At 40.9% G+C, this 19,651-nt stretch overlaps 2 protein-coding genes across 5 annotated transcripts in view; one reads left to right on the forward strand and one right to left on the reverse strand.

The window, feature by feature from the left end:
- Positions 1-10,902, forward strand: part of LOC116509972 (histidine--tRNA ligase, cytoplasmic-like) — a 34,286-nt gene extending 23,384 nt beyond the window's left edge. For 2 of the 3 annotated variants that reach the window (XM_032219289.1, XM_032219291.1), the window contains 3 exons: positions 3,104-3,220; positions 9,209-9,355; positions 9,524-10,902. In XM_032219289.1, the coding sequence (XP_032075180.1) occupies positions 3,104-3,220; positions 9,209-9,355; positions 9,524-9,589 (330 nt within the window). In that variant the 3' untranslated portion in view covers positions 9,590-10,902. The remainder of the gene's footprint in view (positions 1-3,103; positions 3,221-9,208; positions 9,356-9,523) is intronic. The other variant, XM_032219290.1, reaches the window with a different exon arrangement.
- Positions 178-18,938, reverse strand: LOC116509973 (protein ZBED8-like). 2 transcript variants are annotated; one of them, XR_004255584.1, is made up of 2 exons: positions 18,542-18,938; positions 178-349 (listed from the first exon to the last, which is right to left on the reverse strand). XR_004255584.1 is itself a non-coding variant. In XM_032219292.1 (2 exons), the coding sequence occupies exon 2, from the start codon at positions 16,891-16,893 to the stop codon at positions 15,973-15,975; it is 921 nt and encodes a 306-aa protein (XP_032075183.1). In that variant the 5' UTR covers positions 16,894-17,154; positions 18,542-18,938; the 3' UTR covers positions 15,794-15,972. The 2 variants fall into 2 exon arrangements, 1 of the variants encoding a protein (XP_032075183.1); XM_032219292.1 differs by lacking the exon at positions 178-349 and adding an exon at positions 15,794-17,154.
- Between the last annotated feature and the right edge of the window lie 713 nt (positions 18,939-19,651).

The following is a 19,651-nucleotide window of genomic DNA, read 5'->3' on the forward strand; positions in this document are numbered from 1 at the left end:
ATTTCCTCACCAGATGGACACACTTTCTTTTTCCGTTTTCCTCCCATTCTGGAACTGTCCCAACTTCAGCAGCTTCAATGGCTGTGCTTCTGTCGCCGGCAAAAAGAGATTCTCCTGGATCAATCAGGGACTTTGCGTTATCCCTGAGATCAGCAGGACATACTCTTCCCTGTGACCGTCTCTTCGGGACGGTTTAGGTCCAAAAGGACTGTCCAGCAGCAAAAGTATCAACTGCGATCTTGGAGCTCCAAAATCACACATCGTGTCATTGCAACATCAGCTCCTCATTCCAAGCAGAAATTAGATTTTTGTAAGCAGTCATAGCTCAAAAATTCCATTACTGAATCACCTGTTAAAATAACAAAAAAATGAATAAATAAATAAGATGGCTTAGAACACATTATCCCCATTTTTCTAATCTATTCCAATGTTAGCTTTTTAAAAAGGTCTTATTTCTTATTCTAACATTATAGACATTTACATTGCATCCAGATTAATTTACAAGCTGTTTGGGTTTAAATTTTTCAATTAAAAAAAGAGCAATCCTTAATATAAAAGATCCAGTAGGCAGGCAGGATAGTACCATAGTACTGGGCAGAGAAGCAGTAGATGGTATAGAGACTGGCTAGGCAAATGGGCACTAGACAAAGTAAATTAGAACAAAGCAAGAAAGGGGGAAGGATGATGAATTTTTAAAAAGTTTTAAAAGCGTTATTCTGGTAAATATTCTGAAAAACATCCTTTATTATCCAGGATGCAATTCCTCTTCCCTTCTAAATAATTCAGAGTAAATGAATTGATGTCAAGCTAGTTCTCCAAACTATGGCCTGGGGGCTACATCTAGCCCTCCGGAAGGTTCCTTCCGGCCTACCAGTTCCTCCCACATACTGTGCTCTGATCCTTTCCAAACAGCACAGGGAGAAAAAGCAAGGTTGTATTCACCACTGTTTGGAGGAGGTGTGTGTGTGTGTGCGCGCGCACCTGTGCACACACTCAAATCAGCTGGAGGGTTTCTGGATGAGGAAGGGGGAAATAACTTTCCCTTTAAAATTATTCCCAGCTTTCAGCCAGCTGGAGAGTTGCTTTCTTTGCAGGGGGTTAGATCCTTTGGATCATTTTCCCCTCTCCTCGCCCCCTCACAAAGAAAGCCCAATTCAAAGTCAGGGCAGCCAGACAAGGAAGAGGAAGCTGGCTATGATGACTCACAACAGCCAGGTGGGCGTGGCTGGGTGGGCATGGTCGATGTGGCCAGTTCGATGATAGTCACTTGATGCAGCTGACTCTGTCCAGCCAGGTGGGCATGGCTAGGAAGGTGTAGCTGACTTGTCCCTGCTGATTCAGAAGGCTAGGTTGGCACAGAACAAGTCGTACTGGCTAACTCAACGTGGGAACAACTCAGTGCCCCACAAGCTCCTTGCCTCCCAAACTTCTGGCAACCAAGTGTGTGCACATGGGTGTGTACACACACACAACATTCCACGTTTGGGACTTTTATCCATCGATGAAGGAGAGGTCCTTCTCCCCAAGCCCAGGCATGATTGGTAGCTTGCCAACTCAGATGTGAATAAACGATTTCAAGCTTGGAATGCAGTGCGTGTGTGTGCATGCGCACATACGCTTGGCTGCCAGCAGTTTGGGGAGGCAAGGAGCTTGTGGGGTGCCGAGTTGCCCCCAGTCGAGTTAGCTGGTATGACTTGTTCCATGCCAGCCCAGCCAGCCCAAGTCAGAGAGGTGAAACCAGCTGCACCTACCCAGCCATGTCTACCAAGCCACATCCACCTGGCCATATCAAGTCAGCCACGCCACATCCACCCCATCACCCCCATCTAGTTGCAGCAACCTGGCTGCAACCACCCAGCCATACCCATCTGGCCACTGTGCGTCGTCCAATTCTAGCTGGCTGGAAGGTTGCTTCCTTTGCTTACAAAGAGGGAAAGAGTGATTCCAGCATAGCTTTTCTGTTTTTGTTTTATGTGCAAATTCACATTTATTGTAAATTTGTAAACTTTTAAGCCCCGATAAATAACATTTATTGAAAAAAGAATAGCCTTCTTTTCTCATCTGCAGTTATTAATTTATTATTTCTTCAGTATTTGCTTATGTTTGAAGTTTTTCTTATATCATATCACAAGAACAACATTGTTTCTTTGTAGTTAATAGGTTTCTTTTTTTTTGCTGTTGCTGTGAATCATATCACGTTGAGCAAAATAAAACACATTCATTAAATTATTATTTTATAAAATCAAGAATTGGGTTTTTTTCCTCTGGCCTCTCAAATGTTTGCAAAATGTCCAATGTGGCCTTCAGACTGAAATGTTTGGAGAATTCTGAAGTGGACCATACCAAAATCAGTTCCACAGAAAACTAGATCTAATTATATTTTATTGAGGTAGGCTATAATAACAGACTCTTGTGAGTCTGATTGTGCTTTACTTTCCTTCTTTCTTATACTCCATTGAGTATAAGGGAGGTGTTTACTTGAGTTACTTGCAAAAATTTTCTTCCCATGGTTTAAATAACATTTCAGTCCTTCATGCCTGGATATTGGTTCTTTCATATTTCTTTCAAGGTCATCTTCATTATTCTCACAGCTTTAATTTTGCAGTGTTCCACACAGGAAAAATAAGCTTTAAATTCTCCGTCCATCAATAAATAGCAATAGCAGTTAGACTTATATACTGCTTCATAGGGCTTTCAGCCCTCTCTAAGCGGTTTACAGAGTCAGCATATCGCCCCCACAGTCTGGGTCCTCATTTCACCCACCTCGGAAGGATGGAAGGCTGAGTCAACCTTGAGCCGGTGAGATTAGAACCGCTGAACTGCAGATAACAGTCAGCTGAAGTGGCCTGCAGTACTGCACCCGAACCACTGCGCCACCTCGGCTCTTACAAGAATCAACTGCTTTATATAAGAGAAATAAGGCACTGTCTCTATAAACAAGCTGTTTATAATATCCATATTTTGGAAATAAGTGGAAATTTCTAAAACTGAAACTGTCTGAAGAATATTTCCAACAATAATTAAGTCCAGTTCAAGCAGAGCTTGTTTGCAAATTTTAATTAGTTCTGCTTATAATGCTGATTTTTTTTCTCTTTTTTCTGAGATGGCCAAGGAGAAGATCCGCACAACAGAGACACAAGTATTGGTGGCAACTCCCCAGAAAAATTTCCTTACAATCAGAATGAAGTTAATATCTGAATTATGGAATTCTGGCATCAAGGTAATACTGAGAAATTATTACTCTACTGCAGGGGTGTCAAACTCAATTCATTGAGTGATGGATCAACATTATGGTTGCCCTGAAAGGGCCAGGTGGGTGTGGCTGAATGGTCATGTGACGGTTGGGCATGGCCAACTCAACCTGGCCCGCTCAGTATTGCTCACGTCAAGGGGCACCTGTGATGGGCCAGACAAAGCTGGGAATAATGAACCAGTTTGAGCGCCAAAGCCTGGGGGAACCAGCATCGGTGCTTGAGCACACCTGGGGAGGGTGCCTGAGGGGTCGAACAGTGCTGGGGCAAGGGGGGGGGGCAGCCAAAGTGGCGGTTCAGTTTTAGGCTGGAGTCTAGGCACAGAAGCAATGGCAGTGGGGAGAGGTCAAAATGGGAAGCCCCTGCCCATTGTTGCCTGCCCATTGCCTGCGATGACTTCCCTTTTTTATCCATTCCCTCTATTGCAGTCCATGCAGTACTGTTCAACAACCACCACCACCACCCGGCACCCTACTCAGCCATGCACAAGCACCAATGTCCTGCAGTATATGCAGTACTGCAAAAAAAAAAAAAATACTGTAGCAAAAGAGGGCTGCAAGGCTAGGCCAGGGAGCAGGGAATGGAGGCGTGATGCTGATCTACAACTTGATTCAGCCATTCAGACTGGAATATGGTCAACCCTTAGATCCAACCTGGAGACACTGAGAGACCACCCTGCCACCTTGGCCCTACACCGTGGGTGTGCACACAGGGGACAGTGCATGCGTGCGTCCAGAATGAAAGGAGAGTGCTCAGAACACAGTCAGCCTGTGGGGCAAGATGCCAGGCCCCACGCACACCGCCTTCTGTGAGCATGCCTGTGTTGTAGAGGTGGCGGAGCGGCCTCTCGAGTTAGATCTAAGGCTGACTGTGTTCAGACTTGGGGTTGTAGATCAGTGCCACATCTGCAACAAAGCCTCCATGCCCCAATCGTTGGCCTGACCTCGCACTCTGCGAGGCTTCCCTTTCACTGGGACCATCCCCCATTGGAAAACCACAGCCAGGCTTCTCAGCTGCAGACCCTGACCCAGGCGAAGAAAGCGAGGGACACTGCACGTGCCCAGAGGCCGTGGCACGACAAAACCGCGCTCGACTAAAGCGCGCCCGATTAAACCACATCGCTGACGTCATCAGCAGAGCGACAACAGCGAGCGCGGAGAAAGAAGGGTGCTTTAAATAGCGCTTTGAAAGCAAGCCGATTCAAGTTAAGGTAAGGGTTAGGTTAAGGGTTAGGTTTAGGGTTAGGTTTAGGGTTAGGTTAAGGGTTAGGTTTAGGGTTAGGTTAAGGGTTAGGGTTAGGTTTAGGGTTAGGTTAAGGGTTAGGATTAGGTTTAGCGTTAGGTTTAGGGTTAGGTTAAGGGTTAGGTTTAGGGTTAGGTTTAGGATTAGGTTTAGGGGGGTTAGGTTTAGGTTTAGGGGTTAATTTTAGGTTTAGCGTTTACAGCGTGCTTTTTTTCTCCGCGCTGTTGTCGCGCTGTGATGACGTCAGGTACGCGGTTTCATCGAGCGCCCTTTAGTCGAACGCAGTTTTGTGGTGGAACCCCCAGAGGCTCCCTCGCCAGATGCCAAGACTCCAGTCTCGTTCCGATCTACCCACCCAAGTGCCAGGCCGGGGCGCAACCCTTCCAGCTCACCTCATATTCACCTCTGGCTCGTGGTGCCCTCCAGATGCGACAGCCTGCAGTCTTGCCTGCAGATGACCCTGGCCAAGCCCCATCCACGGGCAATGTTACGGAGCGCAGGGCATGGGGCAAGGCTCTGGCCGCCTTTCCTTTGCCTGCAGATCAGGAAACCTGGATCAGCTTTGCCAGTGGACTTCCTACCTGGCACGTTCAAAAGATGTAGGAGCCCATAGGTACCGGGGGCAGGCGCTGGCAACGAGCTTTACAACTGGGGGCGGGGGCTGTCCCATTAAAAGGGAAGCACTGCTAGTCTCTCCCCTCGTCCCTGGCCTAGTAGCCCACAAGGCTTCCCTTTCACTGGGACTGCTCCAGCCCCCGCATGGGAAAGGCACAGCCCACCGGCAACTCTACCAAACTCTCCCCCTGGAAACAGCAAAAGACTGACCTGTGTCACTTTGGCCCAGCCCAGGCCAACCAGGCACTGATCTATAACTTGTGGCAGCTTTCCAATTCTAAACATGGTCAGCCTTAGATCTGACCCAGGTAGCTGCCCTGGAACCATCAAGAGACCTCCCCGCTGCCTCAGCCCTTCCCGCTGGGCATGTGCACAGGAGGCAGCAAGCATTGGCATCCTCGGTGAAAGGGAAGTACTCAGAGCGAAGTCAGCCTACAGGGCAAGACGGTCCCCAGGGTTGTCAGGCCCTGCATGCTCACCATGTGTGCATTCCTAGGGGGCAGGGTGGAGGCAGGCCCTTGCTGGCTCCAGGGCAGCCCCATGGATCTAAGGCTGATCACATTCTGGCCTAGATGGCTGCCACCAGGTTGTAGATCAACGCCTGATCAGCCTGGGCCGGTCCGAGGCACCGTGGGCCGGTCCTTCGCTGTTTCCAGGGTGGCTCCATGGGCCAGATCTAACCACATCGCAGGCTATATACACCTGCATTAGTGTAAACCCTCAAGCTATAGTTTTATATTTAGCATATATTTATAGCATATATTTCTGTGAAAAATTATTTACTCCCTTTCAGATTTTTTGAATGTTTGCATATCTTTTCCAATGAATGTACATTTCTTGAGAGACTTCCTGTGCCCCACAATATCTGCTCAGCTACTTCAATCTAGCAGAATTGGTGTGCTTCAGATTCCATTGATTAAACAATGCCATCTTTTGGGACGCTGGAATCAGTTTTGTTTTTTCTACTATTGCTTGTTCTCTTATTCGTGGGTTTTCTGATGCCTTTTGTTCTGAAATGTTTCTAACAATTATAGAAACACTGAGAGTTGATGGGATATAGCAATAGCACTTAGGCTTATATACGGCTTCTTAATGCTTTACAGCCTTCTCTACGTGATTTTAGAGTCAGCATACTGTCCCCAACAATCTGGGTCCTCATTTACTGACCTCGGAAGGATGGAAGACAGAGTCAACATTGAGCCCGTTAGGATTGAATTGCTGACAGTCAGCAGAGTTAACCTGCAATATTGCATTCTAGCCACCATTAATATATAACTAATATATCACAGAGTCAGTCAGAAGTTTAGATTGGATTTGGCATTTTTGTCTACCTACCAAAATCTTTTGAAGACCAAGGAAGGGCAGATGTTGTTATGTGGTGTTAAGGGTATTGACATAGGCTGTAAGTTAAAATTGACTGAAGGTGATTTTTATCACCAATGATTTTTAGGTGGTGTTGCAGATGTTTTAGAATTACATCCAAGGCACCTATTACTATGATTATATACACAAAAATGTGAAATCACAGCTGGCAGTTTTTTAGCTAGTGTTGGGCTTTGCACACATTGAGTTCTTCCCAAGAACCTAGTGTCAGGGTTCCGACCAATGCCCTAATTAAATCATGAGCCTCAAGCCAAGCTTCAGAAGAAATCCAGTTATTTATTAGGAGCTTCATGTCAGCGCACACCTAGTGAAGCCAACTCTTCCCTCACTTAATTCACGACTTGGCTCTGACCCTCTTTCCCCCTCCCCCAAAGTGTGTGATCAATCACATTCCCCAACAAAGCGATTTTGCGGGTTGTAGAAGTCACTTCCTCCAGCCACTGTGGCTCCCCCTGAAGATGACCATGACGTTGCCGCTGGAATGTGCTTTATTTTGAACTGAAATGCAAGTTCCTCAATACAGCTGCGAGGCTTGGTTTTCCTGTTCCCCTGCCTACGGCAACTCGAGAGCAGGTCAGGAATGCTTCGCGAGTTGACACCTAGATGTCATAGTATATTGTTAGTACATGTGCGAATTGATGCAGTGTGGCCTTTTGTAATTGATTGATAGAAATTTTATCAAATTGCAGATTTTCTAAGTGCTATTGAACATTTTTGACATGACACCCAGTGCAAGGATAACTACTCAGACCATCATGACCATAATCTTTCAATTTTCAGATTTTGATGCTTTGTGTTAATTCTTTGTCTTGTATTCTACTATCTCCTGATATTACTACATCAATTACCCACACTTTCTTCTTTTCAACCTCAGTTAAAAGCCCTGTGTTATGGCCAAGATTTTACCAGTTCATATTTGGAAAACCCACAATATTTTAAGTTGCTTATTTTCCTCTTTTAATGCTGTGTTTCCATCCATTTTTCATTATTGATATATGATGTGTCACTGAATCATTTTGGCAATTGTGTTGTGTTATTATTTGTAATCAGTTTTTACAATGTTTTTGCATGAGTATATGATCTACTGTTTCTTTTGTCTTTAAACAATCTACACTTTGAATTATTTGATGATTTTTCAATTTGGCTTTGATTGCATTAATAACTTGCTCTTAAACAGCCAAAACCACTTCTTTTTTTAATGATCTAGTTGTAAGCCATTGTCAGGTTTCATCTTTATCCATTTTTCCCTTTATCCTTTGTAGAAATTGACCATGTAATGCTTTTCCTTGCTAGCATAATATTCATGTTTTTATTGTATTATTTCAATATTTATGTTTTGCTTCAATAAGTTCCAATTTTTGACTTGCATCGATACTTGTTTTTGGCTGTCTCTTATGTAATCAGGTAAATTAGTGCCTTTCTTCGACAGCTTGACTTAAAACTCTGCCCAAACTTACAAACTAAACTTACAAACATATTTCTGCGGGGTAGGTATAATTTATTAGTATCTCTATGGGGATGTAATATACAGTAATGTCATTAGTTTTCCTGGGGTTATTGTCCAAAATGATGTGTCCAGTAAATAATTCCAGCAATGTATCATATCATCAGAGCAACCCAATCCAGTATAGCATTCTTTTTTTGTTTTCTCACAATATTAAGTGAGTCAATGAATACACATAATCTGGTTCTTTTTGTAAGACCTGCCTACCTGACATGTGTGACTCTTCTGGTAGACTATGCTATCACCAGCATAGCTCGTAACTTCATCAGAGCATCACAGGACCCTCTCTCACAAGAGAGTATTTATGGAGATATTATTATGTGAGAGTAATCTATAGTTAGTTTCACAGTCTAAGTCTTAATTCCTCATCTGTCCCTTATAACCTTTAACACTGATTTAAAAGCAGTGATTTATAACTAGTTTTATAACCTTCACCACATTGATAAGCATGAATTAACTTTTTTTTGTGAAGGTCTTCAGAAATATCTTTAGAGCAGGACATGGCATGTCTCATTTGTGTGAAGAGAAGCCTACAGTGCTGAGAGGAGTTAAATCTATAAGATGTTTATAAGGCAGCACTGAATGTCAAATGAAATACTCACAAAAGTGATACCAGTTATTTCTTTAATTGTATTGATTGAGCTAGGGAGATGATACATTTTTCACATTGCCAGATCGCCTATTGAATTTATGAAATAAAAGAAATATTGCTATTTGTTCACCTAGACTTTATATTATTATAATTACATAATACTATTTATATAGTATTCACACAAAGCTTTAATATATAGTGGCAAAGTTTTCCAAATATTCGTAAGATCCAAAAGGGGTAAATACTTAAACAGAGTTGTAAGATGTTTATGAAAGCTGTGGTTAGAATGTAGTACTGCAAGCTAACTCTGCCCACACATTACAAGTTCGATCCTGACCAACTCAAGATTGAATCAGCCTTCCATCCTTCCAAGATTGGTAAAATGAGGATCCAGATTGTTGGGAGAAATATGCTTACATTGTAAGCTGCTCCAAGAGTGCTGTAGAGCACTATAGAGCAGTATATAAGCGCTATTGCTATTGCTCTATGCAGCCTTCAGTTTGATGAAAAATATCTTAGTTTTTTACTAAATGCCTTAAATAATTATCTGAGCCAATTATTTTGTAGTATATCTTACTGATGTCAGTATTTATCTTTCCATTTCTTACCAACATTTTTCAGGCAGAGATGTTATATAAAAAAAATCCCAGACTACTGGAACAACTGCAATATTGTGAAGAAACAGGAATCCCACTGGCAATCATCATTGGAGAACAGGAGCTGAATGATGGAGTAGTGAAACTTCGGGATGTTGTGACTAGGAAAGAGGTTGGTGGTGTTATTTAATGGAGTCAATTTGGAACTGTTGCTCTAAAATAATCTTCCCTAGAGCTGTTCGAACAACACTGAGATCATGTTTGCAATTCAATTTTCCTCAGTAAAGATATTCTGTTTTGATTAGTTGTACTAATCAAGTCTCTATTATCTGCTTTTTAGGTTAATGTCCCTCAAGAGCATTTTATAGAGGAGATCAAGAGAAGGTTGGAAAAACACAATACTTAATTTCATGTAATTGACATTTTATACTGCTGCTAAGGCTGATTTATATTCTTATATCTTGATGTTATGGAATACTGCAGGTTTGTGAAGCACCTGGAGTTGTCTGATATTTCTTTCCCTTTTTTGTAATAAAATATTATTTCACATTTTAGTCACACAAACTAAGATTTAAAGATCTGGATTTGTGTCATTGTACTTTTCTTATCCACTATTGCTATGTACATAGGCTTAAGTATGCTGTCCTTTCAAAAAGAACTAGCTTTGCTGTTATTGTCATTAATTATGTTCTCCATTTACATTGCTAATCTGATTTGCATGTCAGTTCCCAAATCTGCAGCTAACTACACAGTTGTAAAGCAGTGCTGACAGATTTGTGAATGATTGATAAATGTTTTTGACTCATTGGTTTAGCCATCTGGCAAAACTCGCCATCTATAGTAGCCTGTTGATCGATGGCTTTACAGACATGCAGAGTTTTGAATCCATGCTGGTTAAGCCATCTGTCAAAATCAAGTGTTTCAACAGATGCAATCATAAAATAGAGTTTCATTCTTGAAAAAGTACTTCTTTTGAAATAACTGAATTCTCATGCTTTTATTCACCGTTTCCCAGAGCTGATCTGCAGGACACAAACAGAATGGACCTGCAAGAGAGTGCCCTGGGATGATAAGAGAAGGGTCATTATTTCACCAGGCTTAACTGATCAATAATTACTGATCTGATCACATTCCCTGTTGCCACTTGACTATACAACTAGCATGTATATCTGTAACAGCCTATATTCAGTTGTGGTCTCCTGTGGATTGTTAACTTGACATAAGGAATTTAGGACTGACCTTGGGGAAGGTATGAAAGAAATATTGGAAGTGGGGTGTTGGCAGGAGTAAGAAACTATTGGGAAAGTGATAGAAAAAAATAAACCAGGCCTAAGATAGAAGGAAACTCAACATGATTTTTTTTATGGTAGTATAAGATGGGACAGAGAGAATCTGAAACAATCTTTCAAGGTTCTATTATAGAATGGAATGGAATTCTTTATTGGCCAAGTGTGGTTGGACCCACAAAAAAATTGTCTTTGATGCATATTTCAGTGTACATAAAAGAAAAGATACATTCGTCACAAATCATTATTCTAACTCTTAACAAAGAGCATTCACAGAATCACTCCCATGCCTTTTTTTGAGCTGGTGTGTCTTGAAGGCCTGACATATACTCCCACTGGGAAACAGTGTAGTTTAGCTTCATATAGTGCATATTCCCATAGGAGAAAGAAGGAGGGGCTGAAGATATTGGGGTGGAGGAAAAGCTGAAAAAATGCAGGTAAACTAAGTACAGAGCCATTTTAATGAACTGTTAGATGGGCGACAATGAATTCCAGAGTTACCTTAGGCATGGAAACTAGTTGGTTGACTTTGGGGCAGTTATTTTCTTTTAGCCTACCTCATCTCAAAGGATGGAAGTTTGAGGAAAACAGGATGCAAAAGTATTGTGTAGTATGCGCCTTGGGTTGTACAAATATGTGGGTTATAAATCTAACAAATAAAAGGTTAATAGCTAAGACCAAGACTGAATGTTGAAGTAGTATGGTTTTAATAAAGAGCTGGCAAGTATGAATTGGATTTGGGCAGTGGTTATGTTGTAAAAAGCTTGTTGGAAAGTGGCATGAAGTTCACAAAATGATTCAGGACAGTCTATGGATATGTGCCAAAATAAAAGCGGTAGATATATAATTGCCTACCCCATTACATATGGCCATAGTAAGTGTCAAAATTATGATCAGCAGTTTTACCAACCTAAGAAACTGCAACTGCTAGCCTGCTCACAGAGTTAACAGTCACTATTGACAGAGTCCTTCCTTAACTTTAGCAAATAGGTAAAGAGTAGAGAAATACAACAGAGGTACCTTCCTCCCCCATACGCACACCAATCAAGCAACATTATGGGGGGGGGGCTGTATATCCAGTTACATATTGCTCTGCAGTTTAAAATGTCAAGCAGCTTCTCTTAATTCAAAATAGCCAACAGAAAAAGGGAAGAATGGAATGATGTATTTGGTTGTGAAGCATGTTTTCAAACTCGCTATTTGTTTAATGAAAGTAAAAAAATTCCAAAATTTGTTCTGCATAAAGTTTCTATTAAATCCTAGGTTGGGGACACAGTTGAAAACAAATATTACCAGGACATGCTTATTGAATTGAATGCTTAGATTTTACTTATTTCATATTTCTAAATCACCCATCTTCCTCAAGAGTGTGGTTATGACCTCTGCTCAAATCACATAGCTTTATCCTAATTAATATCTGGCTGTAGACATGCACTAATAAATACTATAGACCTTCTGTTTTATGCACTTGCCATACTTAATCTTAAACGGATCAATTGTGTAATCTGTAGGCAAATTGCATCAGTTAAATGGTCTGTGCCAGATGGGCCCAAATGATTTTGGAATGCAATTGGGGTTTTTTCATGTCTCCTTAGTCAGTGATACTGTCAAACCCCTGGCTGTTGTATGAAATTTAAAAAATCAATTAGAGTGGAAATTTGCTGTTCATTGTACAGGTAACGGAAGCATCAGAGTAAGCTACAAGCACTTATGTTTGGTGCTTTGGGCTGCCGGAATAAAGTCCATGTTTGCACCTTTTTAAAGCAACTGTCTTTTCACAGCATCATACAGCAACTACAATCAAAGAGAAACTTACCAGAGAACCTTGAGTCCAGATATGTTCACCCAATTTGGTGTAATTGCCAGTGCAGGAATGGCTATTTGAAGGAGCCAGAGTCAAGTCATTTCCTAATCCCTTTAGAGCCCCACCAACTAAAACACAAATAGCATAGGAACCAGGGGAGATATAGTAGAAATCCTTAGTGGTCTACCCTAAAGTAGACTTAACATAGGGTTTTCTTTCTTCATATTTATTTTATATCTAATTTTTCTCCAAACACAATAAGAAATAAAACATTCTGGCTTTACTTATATGAGGGATGACATTGCTTCTGATTTTATATTACTGTCCCATCTAAAACCTGCCTGTGCCAAGATTTGGCTAATTGTTCTTCACAGCACGGGTATTATGGCCATCCAGATGTTTCAAATTATACCTCATCTTGGATCATATTGCTAAAGCTGTTGGAGGCCACAGTCAGCTGGAGATCATGTTGTATATATGCCCTTGCAAAGCTTGTCGTGACACTTCTTTTTTTACAACCAGTGGAAAACTGCAGAACTCCTTTTCTCCTTATTTCCACTTAGTTCTTTGTTGTTTACATTCTAAATAATTTTAAGACTGAAATGTGTTTGAAAATTAATAGCTTTGGTTTGTAGTTAGGCTACAAACGAGCTTGGCAATTTGCAAACATTTTGTCACCATTGAGGAGACATTGCTAATGTGTTTTGAATTGTCAGTGCGGTTTGAATTCAAAACGCACCTACGATGCCTCCTTGAATGGTGACATATTTTTTACAACCAAATTGTCAAGTTTGAAGTTCAAACCAACAGCCTAATTTTAAGACTCTTCCTTATACTTTCTGGTATAAAAGGAACTAGAACACATACATTCATTTGATCAAGGATGGGAACAGCAAAATTACAGTAATATAGCCTAATAAAAACTATTTAAAACTATATAAAATTAATGCATGTAATAACTCATTCTTGGCATATTACCACAGATCTAATTCTGTTGAAATTTATTTTCATGCCCTAATAGCTGTGACACAAAATCAAGCTACATTGCATATAATATTAGGCTTATTGTCTAATAAGAGAAAGCAAGATAAAACTTAGTTGATTATCCTATGTTCAAATAAAGGACAAATAAGATATTGACAATTATGATATCAGAAAATGAGTGGCTTCTATCAAAATTGAATTATAGGGACAAATTATTTGGAGAAAGGAATTTTGGCTAATCTACCACTATGGATTTTTGCAGGTAAAACATGTCAGATCTAAAAAAGGTTTGTTGCTGAGCAGAGAATATTGATGTGAAATATGTGGTTGGTATCCGTCTTGGTGCTGAGCTTGTTGATAAGAAAGGTTTGCAGTTTGGCGGTTTGAAACCCTAGCACTGCGTAACAAAGTGAACTCCCATTACTTGTCCCAGCTTCTGCTAATCTAGCAGTTCAAAAACATGTAAAAAAATGCAAGTAGAAAAATAGGGACATCCTTTGGTGGGGAGGTAACAGCGTTCCATGCTGTTAAGGCATGTTTTCTGAGTACTAATAAATGTTTTCTGTCTTTGTTTACATTGAACATTATGCCTTAGTTCAGACTCATTTGAAAACCAGATAGTACCACTAGATGTCATCGCAGGGACTTTAGTAATCATTGATTGCTTAGTTATTACTGAGCTGAGGTGGCGCAGTGGTTAAATGCAGCACTGCAGGCTACTGCTAGATCAGCAGTTCAGCGGTTCAAATCTCACCGGCTCAGGGTTGACTCAGCCTTCCATCCTTCCGAGGTGGGTAAAATGAGGACCCGGATTGTTGGGAGCAATATGCTGACTCTCTGTAAACCGCTTAGAGAGGGCTGAAAGCCCTATGAAGCGGTATATAAGTCTACTGCTATTATTTATAAGGTACTTACAGAGTCCAGTCTCTGGGATGACATTAATGTGACATGAGGAATCTCATAAGATCCTTTCTTGAGTCTGCTTCATTTCTAGTTTTTTACCATTTTCAAATTTTACTGTGCTCAAATTTGAATATGGCAACTCAGTTTGGCAGGATTGACTTTTAAACAAGCCAGGGAAAATATAGTCTGTATTTTATTCTCCCAATTTTCTAGGTTATGCCTACTCATATAGTTAGAATCACCTGCCTGAAGAACAGAAAGCAAGTTGTTTCAGTAATATGTCAGAAGTAAATGCTTAGTTGCATGCAATTGGCTCTAGCACTTGGATTCCTGGTGCTCTCTGAGCTTGGTTGTTTTCTTGCAACTGGTTCATTACCAAATTAGATAATATTATCAGTGCTAGTTTGGTAATGAAATGTCTGCAAGAAAATAACCAAGCCCAGAGCATCAGTGACAGAGTTCAACCTTGATCTACAAATATTTTCTTCTAAGAATTGGCCTTAGATTTGCCCAGCTCATTTTGTGCTAAGAGTTAAGGCACCTTTCAGAAAAGGTTGGCAAAGTAGCAGTAGGGATAGCCACACAGAATTTCTTCACTTTTGATATAGTAATAGGAGAGCTTCTATTCTAATTCTCAGCTCTTTCCTGCATAGGGTTAATTTTGGTAAATAACAAAGATTAATAGCAGTAGCACTTATATACTACTTCATGGTGCTTTACAGACCTCTCTCTGCAGTTTATAGAGTCAGCATATTGCCCCCAACAATCTGGGTCCTCATTTTACTGACCTCAGAAGGATGGAAAGCTGAGACAACCTTGAGCCGAATCAAACCCTTGGAGTGAACAGTGAGTTAGCCTACAGCAAACCTTTTCAGTCCACCATCTCCTTGGTGCTACAAACTGATCCTCAGTGCCCCCCACCCAATGGTGGAATTCAATTTTTTTTACTATCGGTTCTGTGGGAGTGGTTGGGGGCTCATGTGACTGGGTGGTTTGCACGACGGAAGGAAGATAGTAACAGTAAAATTCAAAACTGTAACAATCAATTGCACATTTATTCAAAATCCAATTTAAAAACCTTTTTAGTTAATGTTAATTCAACAAAATTGTTGAACATGATCCAGTGTTACCAGGTTTTCAAAGTTTGATAGTCATTTATCAAGAACCTTAGTAACTAGTAACTTAGTAAACTCAGTAAAAGTTAGTAACTACTTCACTGTTCAGTAAATTCTTAATGTGATGGATGGGCTTGATGAAGTGATACCAGTTTCCCAATGTCTGGTTTTAAGTCACTTAGCAGGAGTCTTAAATCACCACGTTCAGTAATCTGGAGTCGATTTCTTTGCTTGAAGAGAAGTTGGATGACCACACTGAAGTCATGTTCCACAAAATATGATTTTAGAAGTGCAACAAGGAGCTTCTTAATCACTGTCCATAATGCAGGATAGTGATCAGAAATTCCTTTCTGTAACCAAAACTCTTGGTACGATTTCTTAAACTTTGGCTTCAGCTCAATGTCATTTTGCAGTTCCATGAGTTGTTCCTCCACTACCCCATCTTCCTCAGTATCTGAAAATGGATTTATCACCCATTCTGGAATTTCCATCAGAAGAAGATCCTGATATTGCTCAGACATATCTTTATGCAGCATGTCCAAATGGTCACAAAAAGATCACCATCTTGTATCCCTTTCTCTTCTAGCTCGGAAATTGGAATAGCTCGTGACGGCCTATATTGCGCTTGAATAGATTTAACTTTGAAATAAATGTAGAGATGATAGATTTGGCCTTAATAAGAATTGACCTAATTTCCTTAAAACTGCAAATTCACTTCATTGAACTTTGCAAATAGTTCTGATAAATAAGCAATGTCATGCCTGATCTCTTTGAGTTCACCACTGAGCAAAGCATTCTTGTCTTCAAAAAACTCCACAACAGTGTTCAAAAGATTGTAGAAGTGTCTCACATAGTTGCCTTTTGATAGCCAACAAACTTCTGTATGAAGCAGCAAACGATCAAAATCTTCATCATTCTCAACACAGAGCTCTCTGAATAGTCGATCATTGAGAAGCATGTACTTTAATTTTGTTAACTGCAGTAATGACAGTATTGACTTGTAAAAGCGATCACTGAGGTTTTTTGCAACCAGATGTTGGCGATGAATGACACAGTGAATGGTAAAGATGTTTGGCACAGCTTTTTTCAAGTAAACAACGCACCCACAGTAGCGACCAGTCATGGATGGTGCTCCATCAGTTGCACAAGCTAGCATGTTGGTAAATGGAATTTCCTTGTCTTTGAAAAACTGCTCAACAACATGAAATATTGACTCCCCTTTAGTATCTGTTTTTAGTTGCCTCGCAAATAACTCTTGAGTCAAACTTTCGTCTTTAATAAAGCACACATAAGCAAGAAGCAAAGATTCATTGCCTGGCAAAGTTGATTCATCCAACTGTAATGCAAAGTCTGTTGTCTGTAGTATGCTGCACAATACATCTTCCACATTCTCAGCCATTTCATCTATGCATCTTTGCACTGAATTGTTGCTGAGAGGAATTGTCTTAATTATATTATGTGGAGACCTATGCAAAACAATACTCAGAACCTCATTAATGGCTGGTAGGATGAGTTCTTCACCAATAGTATGTGGCTTTCCAGACTTAGCAATCAGCAATGTAATGTTGTATGATGCATGCAAAACATCAGTGTTTCGTTGGGAAGCATTGTAAAACATGCGTGACAGTGTTGGACACTTTTGGAAGTTGTCACGAAGTGATTGAAAAAAAGTTAGGTTCTTGTCTGCCTTGTCAGGATGTACCTTCTTCAAATGTTCAGTGTGGAAGGCTTCATTGCCTCATTAGAAAATACTTTTTCACACAGTAGGCATTGTGGCAGCTGCTGGTTTGATGATGCTGGTATAAATCCATACTTCAGATATTCCACACTATATTGTCTACATTTCTTCTTTGATTTTTCTGCTTCTGTCATTCCTGCTCTGAAAATCAGAATACTTACAATATGTGTGTGTTCACATCTGGCTTAAGGCTTTGCTAAGTGGATAAATAAACCCTACCAACTCCCTGCCTGCCTTCTCTGTGCAAATAAACCTGGATGTTGCTCTTTACTCTGCAGCAAAGCAAGGATTCTGGAGCTTGATGTCTACAGGGAGATTCTCAGTCACCCAGGTCATGGTTGTCCCAAAGATACCTTTTCAAGAGGCAACTGGACTTTCTGATGTTTGTTTGAAGATGTTTTGCTTCTCATCCAAGAAGTGTCTTCAAAGAAAAACCAGAAAGTACCGTTGCCTCTTGAAAAAGCACATTTGGGATTCTGAAGCGTGATGAGATGACCAATTAAATAAAGTTTCGTTTTACAAAGTCATTGTGGGCACTGTGTTTGCATTGGTGTAATTAAGAAAGCACCAACATTTGCTTGAATTATTTGATGAGATTATTGCATGGTACCTAGGGATTCCCAATAAGGAAAGTGAGAATGGGAACATTTTAACAGATCTGTATGGTCTTGGGTTATAATTTTCACTAAAGAACCATGGGGGTGGAAAGGGAAATATAGACAATGGAGTCCAATCCCCTTCGTCAACAGATTGGAAGCAAAGAACAACTCTAGCAAAATGTAGCCTCTTTGGGGAATCATTTTTTTAAAAAATTATTATGTTTTATTTTATTTTTCCCAATGCAACTCATGCAAAAGGTCACCACACATACATTTTCCACACTTTTAACTTACATTTGTGATTCCTTATAATTTTTTAAGCTAAACATTTTAGTACAAATCAACGCATTGACATATGTATCACTAATGCAGTTTCCTATCTCTTCCATTGACATAATTAACCCCTTTTCATAAGTAAAGTTCAGTTGTCTCTCACTCACCTCTCTTCCTCTTCTCTCTCCCTCTTCTTTCCTCTCTTTCTCTTCCTACCTCCTTCCCCCCTTTCTCTCCCTATCTCCTTCCCACTCTCCTTTCTTACTCTCCTCTCTCTCCATCTTTCTCCCTCTCTTTCTTTCTCCCTCCTCCCCTCTCTCACTTCTTTCCTCTTTCCCTCTAATTTCCTTCCTCCTTTTCTTCCTCTCTCTCTCTGACTTCCGCCCTTCCTCTCTCCTCTTTCTCTCCCTCCCTCTCTGCCCCCCCTCCTCCTCCTTGTAAAAAATAAATAGCTTGGCCAAAAAGAAAAACTTTTTTCCCTCCTCCTGGCTACTCTGTTGCCACACCCCACCACCCCACCCCCGGATTTTAAACTGATTGCTAGGCTCAGCTCTGCAAGGGAGAGCCCAGACGGAGGGAAATAGCTTGGGAAAAGAATAGATACCTTGGCTGGGGCATGGGGGAGATAGCTAGAATAGAAGCAAAGGAAGACTCACCAGGCAGAGATCTGCTGGGCTGTGTGGTTGAGATAAGCGAGGGAACCAGGGAGCAGCAGCAGCAGCACTTGTGCCTCTAGGCAGGCGAGGTATGAAAAGGAGTGAGTGGGAGGAGCGGGAGGTGAGGGCGGAGCCAGTCTGTGGTGCATTTTACCGGTTCTCCGAACTGCCCATAATTTGTCCTACCAGAATTGCGCCCTGCAAGGGGGCCACCTCCAACACTCTTCTACCACCTCTCTTGCCTCCTAGAGCCCCCTGCTGCCCCTCTTGCCTCTTAACGTCTCCCAAAGTCATCCCATCGCCCCTCAGGGGGCAGTACCACCCACTTTGGGAACCACTGGCCTACAGTATTGCATTATAACCACTGCACCACCACAGTTCTTAAATTAAAGGCATTCCCTGGCAACAAGTTTTGTTGAAGATAATAGTGGAAGAAGAGTATTACTACAAGCTTCTAACTGATGTGTAAATTTTCATACTCTCTAGGAACATCTTGCTAGCTGAACGAAGCTGTTAAGTCTTCTCCTTCATAGTTATTATACATATTCCACAATATTCTTATAATGCCTCAATCAAAGGATCATACACATTTGACACTATAAAGGAGTTCAATGTACTAATTATGTCTTCATTTGTTGTGGCTTGAAGTGCTGTAGGTTTCTCCTTAATCACTTATTTCCCAAATTAGTAAGTAAAATTAACCTTGAAAAACTCTGTGGTTAGCCTAGAGGGGAAGGGGGAAGGTATTTTGTAGTGAAGGAGTATATGAATCAATATGAATCTATATTTGCTTCTGCTTATATTATTGTATAATGACAGAAATGAGTTGTTTTCTAGCCTAGCAAATTGGAACCTTAATACTGGATGGCATTACTGCGAATGTTATCTCATTGCTGCATCTCACTTCTATTCTTGGCTTCAAAGCTAGGGACATTCTTGAAAACATAGATAAAGGAGCCAAACTAGGGAGTTTTCCTGGCTCATAAATCCTTAAAGTAATCTGCCGGAAAAACAACTTGGCAAAGGGGGGCAGCCACCCCCTACACAAGGCTATAGGAATATTCCTGTTGAAAGAAATGTCCTTTTGGGTTTAGCTCCAAGTGAGGAAGA

This window comes from Thamnophis elegans, chromosome 6 (genome assembly GCF_009769535.1).
Source record: "Thamnophis elegans isolate rThaEle1 chromosome 6, rThaEle1.pri, whole genome shotgun sequence".
Taxonomy (NCBI): domain Eukaryota; kingdom Metazoa; phylum Chordata; class Lepidosauria; order Squamata; family Colubridae; genus Thamnophis; species Thamnophis elegans.

Coding starts and splice junctions, on each gene's coding strand:
- LOC116509973 (XM_032219292.1), bottom strand. CDS start 16,893: ATGTTTTACAATGCTTCCCAACGAAACACTGATGTTTTGCATGCATCA.